Source organism: Sorex fumeus, unplaced genomic scaffold, assembly GCF_029834395.1.
Source record: "Sorex fumeus unplaced genomic scaffold, SorFum_2.1 ptg000072l, whole genome shotgun sequence".
Classification (NCBI taxonomy): domain Eukaryota; kingdom Metazoa; phylum Chordata; class Mammalia; order Eulipotyphla; family Soricidae; genus Sorex; species Sorex fumeus.
The window spans coordinates 42,584,121-42,597,212 of NW_026606129.1; the positions used below are offsets into that span (position 1 = coordinate 42,584,121).

The 13,092-nt window shown below is 49.3% G+C and overlaps 1 protein-coding gene across 2 annotated transcripts in view; it reads left to right on the top strand.

The window, feature by feature from the left end:
- The window catches only part of MYRIP (myosin VIIA and Rab interacting protein), a 360,073-nt gene that overhangs the window by 313,935 nt on the left and 33,046 nt on the right, over positions 1-13,092 (top strand). For both annotated transcript variants that reach the window (XM_056129423.1, XM_056129424.1), the window contains exon 11: positions 8,576-8,809. In XM_056129423.1, the coding sequence (XP_055985398.1) occupies positions 8,576-8,809 (234 nt within the window). The remainder of the gene's footprint in view (positions 1-8,575; positions 8,810-13,092) is intronic.

The following is a 13,092-nucleotide window of genomic DNA, read 5'->3' on the forward strand; positions in this document are numbered from 1 at the left end:
TATACCCAGCATCACATAAAAATTGACAAAAAGGGCCACAGGTGGGGAAAGTTTCTGCAGCCCTGCTGGGTGAGTGTCGGAGGATGTCCAGCCTCAGAAAGCATCTGGGGTAGCCGCCTCCATCCTTTTCCCACCTCCCGGACTCTCTCCCTCCTCCTCGAGCTTGCGCTATCCCCTCTCCTTCCAATGAGCAGGGAGCCTGGGGAGCATCCAGCCTGGGCCTGGAGAACAGGGAGAGTTTGACTTTCGGGATCAGATGCTGAGCCCAGCCACGCTCTGGACGCTGCTGCCTCAGCCAACCCAGCCTCCATGTGCAGAGGGTACAGGGGGTGTCTCTGGGACACAGCCAGGAAATGCAGGGATGTGCTGCGCCATGCCGACGACGCCGTCCCTTCCTCCACCTCACACATTCCCATCTTCCCCAATTTATTTCTATCCCTCTGCTGCTCACACTTCAGCATTCACAGATTCCAAAGTGTTCAGAGATCTCCTCTGAGACAGGCTGCATTACAATTTTAAAAACTGCCCATTTAGGCACCATGAACACAAGTGCCAAGTCTAGCAATCAAGTGGCCTTTTCCTGAGGCGACAGATGAAATGAAGAGAATGATCGTCCGGAACTCTCGCCAAGTCCAGAAACCGTCTTTTAGCTTCCGTTTGGCCTTTTCCCTTTGTTGTGATTGCCGCTGGTGTTGTCTGTGATGACCGTTCTGTGGTGGTGCTGGGAACTGCAAGTGATTGAACCACACAGCTCACACTTGGACCTGAGGGGCTGTGTCAGGGATCCAGGGATCAAAGGTTTGCTAAAAAACAAGCTCAAGGTTTGCAAGACAGGGGCACTGCTGCTGAGCTGTCTCTGGGCCACCCCAGCAGATTCTGGTGTAAGAAAATGTACTCATTTATCTGAATAAGTGTTTCCTTACTTAGGTCTTTAAGATTAGGCATGCTGGGGGCTGGGGCGATAGTACAGCAGATAGGGTGTTTGCTGACCAAGGTTCAATTCCCAGCATCCCATATGGTCCCCTGAGCATTGCCGGGTGTGACCCAAAAAGAAAAAAAAAAAGATTAGGCACACTGGACTGGCAACGTAGTACAGGAGTTAAGGCACTTGCCTTGCACTTGGCCAACCCCAGTTTAATTCCTTGTACTGCAGAGAGCCTTGTGGAAGCCCGAGCACATCCAGGTAAGACCCACGAATAAACAAGAATATGCACAGCTAGCCAGGATCCACACCAAATGCTGTTTCTTCTTCTCTTGTGGCCTTCAAGGCAAAGCTTTTCCTTCTCTGAGCAGCCAGGAGCATAAACTCTCCAATCCACACAACACTCACCTCTTGCTTAAAAAGCTTTTCCGAGCAAGTGATAAGCCCTCCACCCTCCCAGCCGCAGGGAAAACCCCGGCTTACCCTTCTAGCTGCAGCATAGTCAGAGCTGAGGGTTGTGCTCAGGGGTCTTTACAGAAGGCCTTCCCCCACACACACACACACTTGCACCTCCAGGGAATAATACCTGGGGACCACGGACAGAAGCTCTGCTGCCTGCTGCCTGTGTATCAGACAGAACCCATGGAGGCCCCCCCAGTTCCATCAGCACCCAGCACCCGGCAGCTCCAGTGACTTCATTCTCTCCACCAGGGGGAGCCCCTGAGAGGTTCTGCTTCCAGCATCCCCAGCAGAGAGGAGCATCTCTTTGCCCTCTGGAGCTGCTATCAGGACCAGATTGCTATCAGGAATCGGAGATGCTGATTCCAGCTTCTCCTATTAAAGGAGCTTAGGGTGAGGGCCCTTGGCTACTCTGGATCCCAAGCAAGGAGCAAGCCAGATCCAGCTTGCTCTGATGCCTTGAACCCCCTCGTCTTTTTCTCCACAACATCTGGCTTAAATCTAGACTGTTCTCCCTCCCTCCCTTCCCCACTCCCTCTCTCCTCTTTTCTCTCTCTCACTCTCATATTCTAGCTTGGAAACTTGATCTATACTGACCTACCTTAGGGGTATTAACCCTTAGCCTTAAAAAAATGATATTCAAGGCAGTGGGACTTGAGTGGAACGTGGAAAGCATTCCTATCTTAGCTTTGAAATAATGTTCCCTCATATATACAAGAGCTGGAGTGATAGCACAGTGGTAGGGCGTTTGCCTTGCTTGCAGCCAACATGGCCGACCCGAGTTCGATTCCTCCGCCCCTCTCGGAGAGCCTGGCAAGCTACCAAGAGTATCTCGCCCGCACGGCAGAGCCTGGCAAGCTACCCGTGTTGTATTCGATATGCCAAACACAGTAACAACAAAGTCTCCAATGGAGACGTTACTGGGCCCGCTCGAGCAAATCGATGAACAACGGGAGGACCGTGACCATGACCATATATACAAATGCCAGTCTGTAAGGGGGCTGGGCAGTTCTGACTTACAACAGATAACAGAGCATTTATGCCCATAGCACCCGTTTCTGGGAGCTCCCCAGCCTGTTTATTTGGAATTCCATTCGTGTTTTTTTTTCACGTTCCCCCAGAGTTTCTCAGAATTCTCCACTGACTTCATATTCTTCTCAGTAATCTGAGTCACTCTCCATCACACAAGGTGTGTTCAGTGTGGGAGGGAAGTTGTTTTGCTGTTTCAGTCCCTTTGGAGGGGAGAAGCGTCTTCATTCGACTGAAGATGAGCAGCCTCTTCCTCTCTGAGCATTAAGTCCAGGTGCCAGCAGGTTTGCCATACCAGCCTCTCCCCTCCCACCCCCATCTCTGCTACTCCCCGTGTCTCACCCTGCTTAGCCCGTGTCTGCCTACTAGGAAGCAGATGTTTATTCTTTTCTCTATTTTTTAATATTTGTTTGAGGGCCAGAACTGGTGATGCTCAGGGCTGACTCCTGGTTCTCTTATCAAGGATCATTCCTGGCAGTGCTCCATGGACCATAGGTAGTGCTGGGAGGTAGAGCCTCAATTGACTACTTGCAAAGCAAATGCCCTTCTTGCTCTATACTATCTCCCTCACCCTGCAGATGTTTATTTATTTTTTTACTTGGCTTCTTGGGTCACACCTGGTAATTCTTAGTGGTAACTCCTGGCTCTGCACTCAGAAATCACTCCTGGCAGTGCTTGGAGAAGCATATGGGATGTCAGGGATCGAATCTGGGTTGGCTACATACAAGGCAAATGCTCTTCCTGCTGTTCTATCTCCCTGGTCCAGCAGAAGTTTATTCTTATCAAGGTTTCCTGACCCTTTTGGGGTTGGGTTCCCAATGGAACCCTGGCCTCAGTAATATGGATGAGGGCACACATGATCCAAAGTGTATAGCATGTTAGGGGGACCCCAGGAGCCCATGTACAGATGCATGTTACCCAGGACTCCAGCATTGCGTGTCTAGTCCCATCTATCATGGAGACAACTGTAGAAATCAGGACATGAGGGGCAAAGTGTTGACTTTAGAACTTAGCGAACAATTGCCTGATCCTTGACAGACAAAAAAAAATAACTGATTTTTCTGTGGAGATAGAAATATTGGTTCCTCTCCTTCATACCTAAGATGTGGCCAAATATTTATATTGAGAGTCTTGTTGACTTTTGATGGTGATATTACTGTTCCAGCATCATGATATTTCAGGCCCTGGGTGTTCCATCACCATGTACATGATTGCAGAGTCCTCACTGAATTTGAGAACCTTTAGTTCTTCATGTTCAGAGGAGCTCAGGCAGAGTTGATCTCGCTGTCAGGATTCTAAAGACTCTGCTCAGATGCAAACTATTCCACTTTCTCTTCCCCATTGACCACATTCACCAAAGTCAGTTACGGAGAGCCCCCAACTTCGAGTCTTATAGCATGCTGGAGGACTATAGCAATGGTCCACTTGGATGTTCTCTCCCCTATGTCAGGACTTCCCTGCACCAGGAACTCCACCAAGCCGGAGTCTCTCCTCTTTGAGCTCCCACAGTGGTCATGCAGGCAACTGCATGAAGGAAGCGCCTAGCCCTGAGTTTGCTGGATGTGAGATGCGTGGACGAGTTCCTGATGAGGGGTTTATAAGCCATTCACAGACTTTCTGGATAGTTTAGTGCATAGTTTAGCACAACAGGAGCAGCAAAACTACTTGATAAAGCTCATTTCTTAGGACCGAAGAGATAAGACAGAGGTAAAGGGGCTTGCCTTGCACACTGCCAAGCCCAAGTTGATCCCTGGCACTGTGTGTGGTTCCCTGAGCACTGCCAGGAGTGATTCCTGAACACAGAAGTAGGAGTAAGTCCTGCACACTCTTGGGTGTAGCCCCCAAAACTAAACTAAAGCTGTTTCTTTTTTTTCCTTTTTGGGGTCACACCCGGCAATGCACAGGGGTTACTCTTGGCTCATGCACTCAGGCATTACTCCTGGCAATTCTTGGAGAACCATGGGATGCTGGGAATCAAACCCAGGTTGGGCGCATGCAAGGCAAATGCCCTACCTGCTATGCTATCGCTCTAGCCCCAAGCTGAGTTTCTTAGACTGGTACAACCCGTCAACTGTCTTGTCTGATCAGGCCTGTCTTCTCCACATCTCCCTCCACTTCCCCAGTCTCTCCTCTCCAAATCTCTGTCCCTCCAAACCAGTGTTTCTCAAATGGCGGCCCTATAGACCCTTGGGATATTTTGAGAGTGGAAGGGGTGGATATAGGTGAAAATTGCATAAATGAGAGGTTCACAGCACAAACCTAAGGGCCTAGCCAGTAGGACAGGGGGCCACAGGAAGGACACAAGTTGGAAGAGGGCCACAGTCAGGAAAGACTGAGACGCACTGCTCTGAACTCCGCAAAGCATTCCCATGCACCTTAGGACTTAACTGTTCCTGCTCCCATGTCATCAAGACTGTCCCCATCTGTACATATTAAAGCTGTCCTCTCTGGGTCGAAGTAATAATACAACAGATAAGACACTTGCCTTGCATGCAACTGACCCAGGCCCCCTGAGTCCTGTCAAGAGTAACAGGAATAAGCCCTGAGGAGAACTGAGTATGATCCAAAAAAAGAACAAATCTTCATCTTTCAAGAGCATGCCCAGGTGCCATTCCAGCCCTGTGGCCCATGCCTAAAGCCCCAGGGGGGGCCCTTCCTTCTCAGACACACCCAGAGGCACCCTGGTGACTGTTTGTCTTCCACCTCTGTTCTTGTGTGGGACCAGGAAAATGAGTCTTTTCCAGTAGACCTTTATGGCAGTGCGTGACTTTTTTTCTTTCTTTCTTTTTTTTTTTTTTTTGGTCCTCTATTTCCTTCTAATCACCTTTACACTGACATACCTTTGGCATTTGTCTGGTTGGTACTAGCAAAGCTGACTAATTGCTTTTTTCCTGGCAAAACTAGTCACTGACAATGAGGAAAAGATAGTTGCAGTGGGTGTCAGGAGGGGACATCAGCAGTGGCTATAGCCCAGAACAATTCCCTTCTCAGGCCAGATTGGCAGCACAGGGGTCTGGTGTATGTATGTGTTTTGTATCCACAAAGGCCCTACTTCAATCCCCGGAACCTCTGAGCACTGCCAGGTTTACCCCTGAGGCTCCCAGCTCCTCTGTGCTGAGCAGTATCATGGGCCCTTTATGTTTGGTAGCCTACCTACTCCTCACCCACCCTCCAAAATATACTAATATCCCTGAGTATAAGGCACAAGGATTTGTACAAGGCAGGAAGGTCGTGGAGTAAGAGGTCCAGGTGTTCCTCATAAAATTCTTGCACATCAGCTTGATTAATGACTCGTTCTGGTTTACTTGAATCACTTGTGTACCACCGGATCCTTGATGTTATCAGTTCCGATTCAGAGAACAAAGTCTGGAAAGAAAATTGGATATCAGACCACCTGGCTCCAGTAAAATAGATACATCAAGGTGTGGAGCGGGGTGGGGTGGGGGGGGGGGTACTGTGTGCTCAGTTCAAAAGTTAACCAGTTTAAAAGGAAAGAATGTGGCATGGGACTTTATCTAGGTTCAAGAAGAGAGCAACAGAATGAGATTGGTAATGCCAAGTCCTGTGGATTCTAGGTTTCAAGATTTTCTTACCCCAATTACAAAGACTGTGGAGCCAATTTGTTACAGACATGAGAAAGAAGAAAAGATTCTGCCACACATCTTCTAGAGCAAAATAGGATGGTATAAATTTTCATTGTAAAATGCATAGTGGTCAAGCCCTTCCAGCTGAGCGAGTGACTGAAAATACATATTTTCTTTTATCTTTATAAATACATGGTTTAAAACAAAGCTTGCCTTGAAGAAAAAAATCACTTAGGGTACAATCCTCTGAAGATAATCCGAGATTTTTACTTATACAATCAATTCCACCCTCATTATTAGTCTAGAGAGGTGCTTTCTCTTTGTATTCATCTTCTGAGTCACCTAGTACTTATGATATGTGTTCTCTCAGTTCTCTATTATGAAGAATTTCGAATTCTCAACTTCATGCAGTTGAAAGCTAAAAGTAGATTTGAAGTGTTTATGATTTTCTGTTGAATGAATGATCCTTCTAAACAGTTTTATTCTCCTGTTTATTTTAGTCTCTTTCAGAAAAAAAATGAGAATAATCGATGAGTCATGAAAAATAATTCCCAGGATGATGATGATGAAATAGCAAGCTATTTCCAAAGATAGGAAAATAAGATGACACAGAAGCCATCATCACATATATTAGGTTTATTAAAGGGTCCAATGAACTCAAAATAGAAGGAGTTCTTTTGTATTTTTTATAAGTACATTTCCTCTTTATTCCTTGGAAGTCCTTCAAGACAAGCCATGAAACATCAAACCTCTCAAATAAGACAACTCAAAGAAGAAACTCAGAAACTAAAATTGAATCTGATGGCTTCAAGTGACAATATGCTATGGGCTACCTTGTTCAAATTCCATCCCTTTGTGTCCAATGTACATATAAGACTAGAGTGAGAGGCCTGGTCTTTGGTCCCCCTGGAGTTCTCCAGGCCTAAACGGGACATCACACGAAGAAGCAGCTGAAGAGAGTCAGCAGTGGGTCACAGGAGCCAGGACTGTGGCAGGAAAGCTGGAGAACTGTCATTATCAAGGGGATGACACAGTGTCCCTTACACACTAAGTCACTGTAGCTCAGAAATCTTTGAGCTAGAGTGCCATTCTCCAGTTGCAATCTGAGCCCCAGCATCTCTTTCACAAGAAACGTTTCCTTCATCCCCATCAAGAGCTTCTTCTTGGGCTATCAGAGCCTCCCTCCCTGCCCACCTTCTCGCACTTTCCACCCTGACTGTTGTACTAAATGTTTGGGCATGTCTCTTCCCCTGGATTAGTGTTTCTTTTTTCCACTCATGACTCCCTCTGACCTTGTAGTTTTCCTGTGGCCCCTTTGTCTCACTTAATCACTTAATCACTTAACTTCCCGTTAGTCATCGATTTGCTCGAGCGGGCGCCAGTAACGTCTCCATTTGTCCCTGTCGCGTGCTAGTGTAGCCCAATGGCATCTGTTCGCTCCGGGAACATGGAGGGCCTCAAACCGATCGTTCATGACCTTGACAAAGAAGTCTGACCATCTGGTAGGTGGGCGGCCACGCGGTCTTTTGACATCCCGTGGAATCCAATCAGTAACAGCTCTAGTCCAACGGTCGTCTTTAAATCTCATTACGTGACCAGCCCATCTGATTTTCGACACCTTGGCAAATGAGAGAGCGTCCCTGATCCTTGATCGTCGACGGATGTCAGAACTCCGGATTCGTTCTCTCATTTGAGTGAAACGTGATATTCCAAGCATAGCTCTTTCTATTCTTCTTTGGGAGACCTGAATAGCGTTCTCATCTTGTTTGCGTAGGGCCCAGGTCTCTGAGGCATATGTTAATGCAGGAAGAACAGTGGAATCAAAGAGATGTGCCCGGAGCCGGAGGTTCTTCGTCCTCTTAGCTATTTCTTCGACGTTCTTGAAGGCGTTCCAAGCCGCTCTCTTCCTCCTGCGCAGCTCGGGTGCCAGGTCATTTGTCATGTTGACCTCTCGACCTAGGTACACATAGCTGTTGCATTCGGAGATGGTCGTTCCATTGAGAGCGAATGGGGCGTCAGGAACAAGGCTGTTTCTCATAAACATTGTCTTCGTAAGATTCAGCTGTAGTCCTACCTTTCCACACTCACGGTCAAAGTCGGCCAGCATTTGTGCCGCTTGGCTGATGTTTGGTGTTATTAAAACAATGTCATCATGCTTTGTCTCATGCTATGCAATTTTCACCCTTGGAATATTCTAGGGGCCCAATGGGGAGCTCCCAACTGAGAAATCCAGCTCTTGGTGGCGAGGGTCCCAAACAGGTTTGCCCAGCCTTGCATCTGAGCACCAGCAGCATGCTTCCCAGGGGGGAATACAGTATTTTGTGAATGAAAAACAATGAGGAAAATTTTTTTTAAAAAGTGCTTTTCCGAGTATAGATGCAACCTACCCAGATCCCCATTTAATAAGTCTTAAGGTGTGTGTGTGTGGGGGGGGGGGGGGGGGGGGGTTGTTATTTGAGAAGACTAAGGCCCATCTCCAAAGAAAGTGAATCAGGGGAGACAATTTTTACCTTCCTGGCCTGACAGGCCACGTGGCCTTTGAGGCAGCCGTTCTCCGCTCATGCTTCTGGCTTTCATTTAGATGCCGGCTGACTTATCAGAGACGGACATCAGCAATGCAACTCTGCACCCTTGCCCAGACGCCCCAGAAGCGCAAGGGAGAAACAGGCTGTACGAGTTAGCCATGAAAATGAGTGAGAAGGAGACGTCTTCGGGGGAGGAGCAGGAGTCAGAGCCCAAGACGGAATCAGAGACGCAGAAGGAAAGTCTGTCGTCGGAAGACAACTGCCAGGGCGTCCAGGAGCAGCTGAAAAAGGTAAGGGCTGGGGTCCCGCCTGGCCACTGCATCACTTCCGATGCTGGGTGGGGAAAGGGCTGGTGTCTGTGCAGAGAGGGGGCTGGGCCCCCAGTGAGCACGCACTACGAGGCTGAGTGCCAGGGTCTGGGCAAAGCCAAGAGAACCCATCTGAGGAGCATGGGAAGGTTCCCGCAGGAAGGCAGCAGCCCCTGCCTGCAGAGCTCTCAAGACCTCTCGCTCCTGAACAAGAGAGCCCTTCCACTTCCGGTCTGATCTTCCCTTGCTCCCAGGCATGTTGTGTCCTACCCTCTGGGCTCCCAGAGCCATTTGAAACACTTGGGGATTGAGACCGTTTGGCCAGTTGGTCTAACCAGTGATGAAGCTTCATTCCTTCACGTGACGTCTTTGCTAAGTGGTCTTCTGAGTCATTTCTCTCTCTCTCTCTCTCTCTCTCTCTCTCTCTCTCTCTCTCTCTCTTTCTGTTTGAGTCACACTTGGTGATGCACATGGGTTACTCCTGGCTCTGCACTCAGGAATCACCCCTGGCAGTGCTCAGGAGACCATATGGGATGCTGGGAATTGAACCGGGGTCAGCCGCTTGCAAGGCAAACGCCCTACCCGCTGTGCTATTGCTCCAGCCCCCTGGGTTATTTCTCTTTGCAGTACTTTATATTTAAATTTATTTGTCTGTCTTGGGCTCAGAGTCCTTTTTCAAACAAGCCTCTTATGGAAGACCCATGTGTTTTGTTGTTGTTGTTTGTTGTGTTTTGTTTTGTTTTTTAATGAATCACCATGAGATACAGTTGCAGACTTACAAACTTTCGTGATTACATTCCAGTCATACAATGATTGAGTACCCATCCCTCCACCAGTGCCCATTCTCTACCACAAATGGTCCCAGTATTCCTCCCGCCACCCCCCGCCCCCCCCCCACCCCCGTCTGCCTCTGTGGCAGGCACATTCTCTTTTACTCTCGCTCTCTCCTTCTGGGGGTTATGGTTTGCAATACAGGTACTAAGCGGCCATCATGTTCGGTCTATAGTCTGGTTTCAGCACGCATCTCTTATCCTGAGCGAGCCCTCCAAGCATCATTTACTTGGTGGTTCCTTCTCTCTCTCAGCTAGGAAGGCCCATGTTTTAAAACAGATCAAAGCATTGCTGCTCTCCAGGTGCCCCAAACCCCAACCTCTAGATATTCAGTCCCACCCCACAAACCACCCCCTGAGCTCTAGGAGATCAGTTTTAGAAACCAGTGAATAGAGATGCCACCTTTCCCCCAAGCGAGGCATAAAGGAGTCCAGACTAGCTGTCCCCTAGATCCAGACTCAGTGTTCCCCAGTTAGTGGTCTGGAACTGCCACCCAAAAAGGGCCTCAATTTCTCCCACACTCCTCCAAGCGTGCTCATGCCAAACTTGGCCTCTGTTGGCCATCACCTTCAGGGGGCGGTGAGCATTTGCTGTTGCTTGAGTGTCTGCTCGGTGCCTGGTACTTGGCTTCTGTTGGTGAGCTCAGAGAATAACTCTTTGTGGTAGATACAGCCCCTTTTTGCAGAGGAGGAAACAGAGACATGAAGGAGTTAGCCAATCCCCCTTAGCTGATCAGTTTCAGAGGAAGGCCTGCAATCATAGGCTTCCTTTACAGGCTACTTGTTCAGTACGCAGGTAAGATCTTGCCTGGTGATGTCTTGACTGCTTTGTCTGTGTGATGGGCTTTCTTTCCCCCTATGCTGTGAGTACCCTCTTTAACAAGGTGACTGGTAACCCTCATACTTGAGAAATGGGCTCCCTCCATCCAATCAGTAGCCACGCTAGCCCAGAAAGAGGACATGGGCGTGGGTGTGAGCACAATAAAGAGAGAGGAGCAGCAGAGGTAGCCCAGGGGTTAAGGCTGCCTTGCAGAGCACTGACCCTGGTTTGATCCCCTGCACTGCGTGATGCCCCAAGCACTTCCAGGGTTTTACCTGAAGGTTCCTGAGCAATGCTGAGGTGACCTGGTGGTCCCCAGCCCCCACAGGACCCAAGCAGCACTGCATCCTCAGGCCCTACATTCACTTCTGGCCCAGTTGGCCAGAATCGCCTAGAGGGTGCCCCCAGGTCTCCTGAGCTCCACTTAGGAGCATCCCCACAAGGAAAGACGTGTCCATCCTGGGCCCTCCAGCCGGCCAGCTCTGCCTTCCTCCTTGTTCCCTCCACTTCCTGCTCCCACCCGAATGTCCTCACTTGTCTACCTGAGCCAGCACGTACGTTCCTGGCACGTTTGCGGGTGCAGAGCAGAGCTGGGCCTTCAATGTGGCCTCCGGGCCCCTGGATTCCACCACGCAAACAGGCTCTCATCTTCTCTGCCTCTGAGTCAATGTCCTGTTAGGGTCTGATTTGTCTGCTGGAGCTGAGAGACAGATGGGAACTGGAGGACATGGCGTTATTCTTAGTCTCCCCACTGGCTTTAGTGCCTGCTGGTTCCCAGGCTCCAACAGTTCATGCTGTGCCAGGGCATGCCAGGCCAGGAGGAGCCATGTGCCAGCCCTCCCACAGACCCCGCCTGCAGCACGCACCTCCTGGAAACAGTCTGTGCTCTGCTCTCCTGGGCGCCATGGGAACAGAAGCAGAGAAGCCACTTCAGAGATCCTGGGCTCTTGGACAAGCCCCCTCCTCTCTGTCCCCAACCCCTCACTGAGCAGGAAATTAAGAACGCTGTTTGGGAGGGGAGGGGAAGGTAACACACCCCACAGTGCTCAGGAATCACTCCTGGCAATGCTCAAGGGATCATATGTGGTACTAGAGCTGGTCATGTGCAAGGCAGGCACCTTATCCCTGAACTATCACTCTGGCCCTGAAAGTTTGTTTTATTTTAACTTTCCAAAGTGTCTGTTTCTCCATCAGTTAAGTATTTCCTCCAACCAACCATGAATCAGTGGATTAAATATTCAACCAGATATTACTGGCTATGTGTAAAAATCCAGACATCTGATTAAAAAAAAAAGATGTTATTCCCCAGCAGGTGTGATTATATTCCTTTGACTTCTGATAAAAGGAAAACAGAAATGTAAGTTTATATATTGGGGATTATTTAGAAGCTGGGGCTGGAGCAATAGCACAACGGTAGGGCGTTCGCCTTGCACGAAGCCGGCCTGGCCGAGCTGAGTCCGATTCCTCCACCCCTCTCGGAGAGCCCAGCAAGCTACCGAGAGTATCTCACCCACACAGCAAAGCCTGGCAAGCTCCCCGTGACGTATTCAATATGCCAAACACAGTAACAACAAGTCTCACGATGGAGACGTTACTGGGCCCACTCAAACAAATCGATGAACAACGGGAGGACTGTGAAGGACGTGACTGACCGATTTAGAAGCTGAGATAGGCTTTAGGATTAGATTGAATCTGAAGCACAATTATCTGACAATTAACTTGGGTTAGTGCCTTAAATCACAGTCACTGCTTAGATCAAGCCAGTGTCATCTGCTTGATGACACCTGGGGCTTCTGGCCTCCCAGTGGTCATTCATGCCATGACCTTCTCATCTCATGTCCAGAGGCTCAGATCCATCTTGCTTACACTGTGGTGCCCAGGACCCAGCCCAATCTGTACTGTTGACCCATATCACGGCCTCATCTATACAGAGGGATATTCGTGCGTAGGTAGAGTTGTGAGAATTGAACTGTGCAACCCAGCATTAGCTTAGCACAAAGCCTGGGCTTGGAAAATATTAGTCACTGTGTCTTCTTTAACAATCTCAAAGAAAACAAACCTCACTGTCAGGAGGTAACATCCATCTGCCAGTCCCAAGGGCGAGTCCAATTTCCCACCTCCCCACAAGTGTGGCGTCACACCAGGGGGTCTGTAACCCCACTGAGCGCTTCCTCAGGGTTGTCACACGCTGCAGAATGTCAGGGGGACAGACGGGGCCTGCAAACTCACTCTGGGTTCTCATCTTCAGGATCCGCCTGACTGTGATGTTCCCCTGGGTCCAAACCCAACCTGCTCATGCCAAGCAGAGCACCATGCAGGGGCCCTGACAGGGATGGGGGATGGAGGGAGGGAGAGAGAGAAAGAGAGAGAGAGGGAGAGAGAGGGAGAGGAGGGGGAGAGGTATCCCCAGAGCATCCCTAGTAAGAGTAGAAACAGATCCCTTCCTTTGCCTCCCTGGCTTTGACAACTGAGCCAGGAGCCATCACTTCCTGTGCTTCTGCAGAGTGAGGAGCACCTCAGGAAGACATTCTTCACTGGCTCCAGGCCCCGACTATTTCCCGGGGCTGCCTCCAAGATTACCTCCATGTACTCAAATCCTGACCTCAGAATCAGCT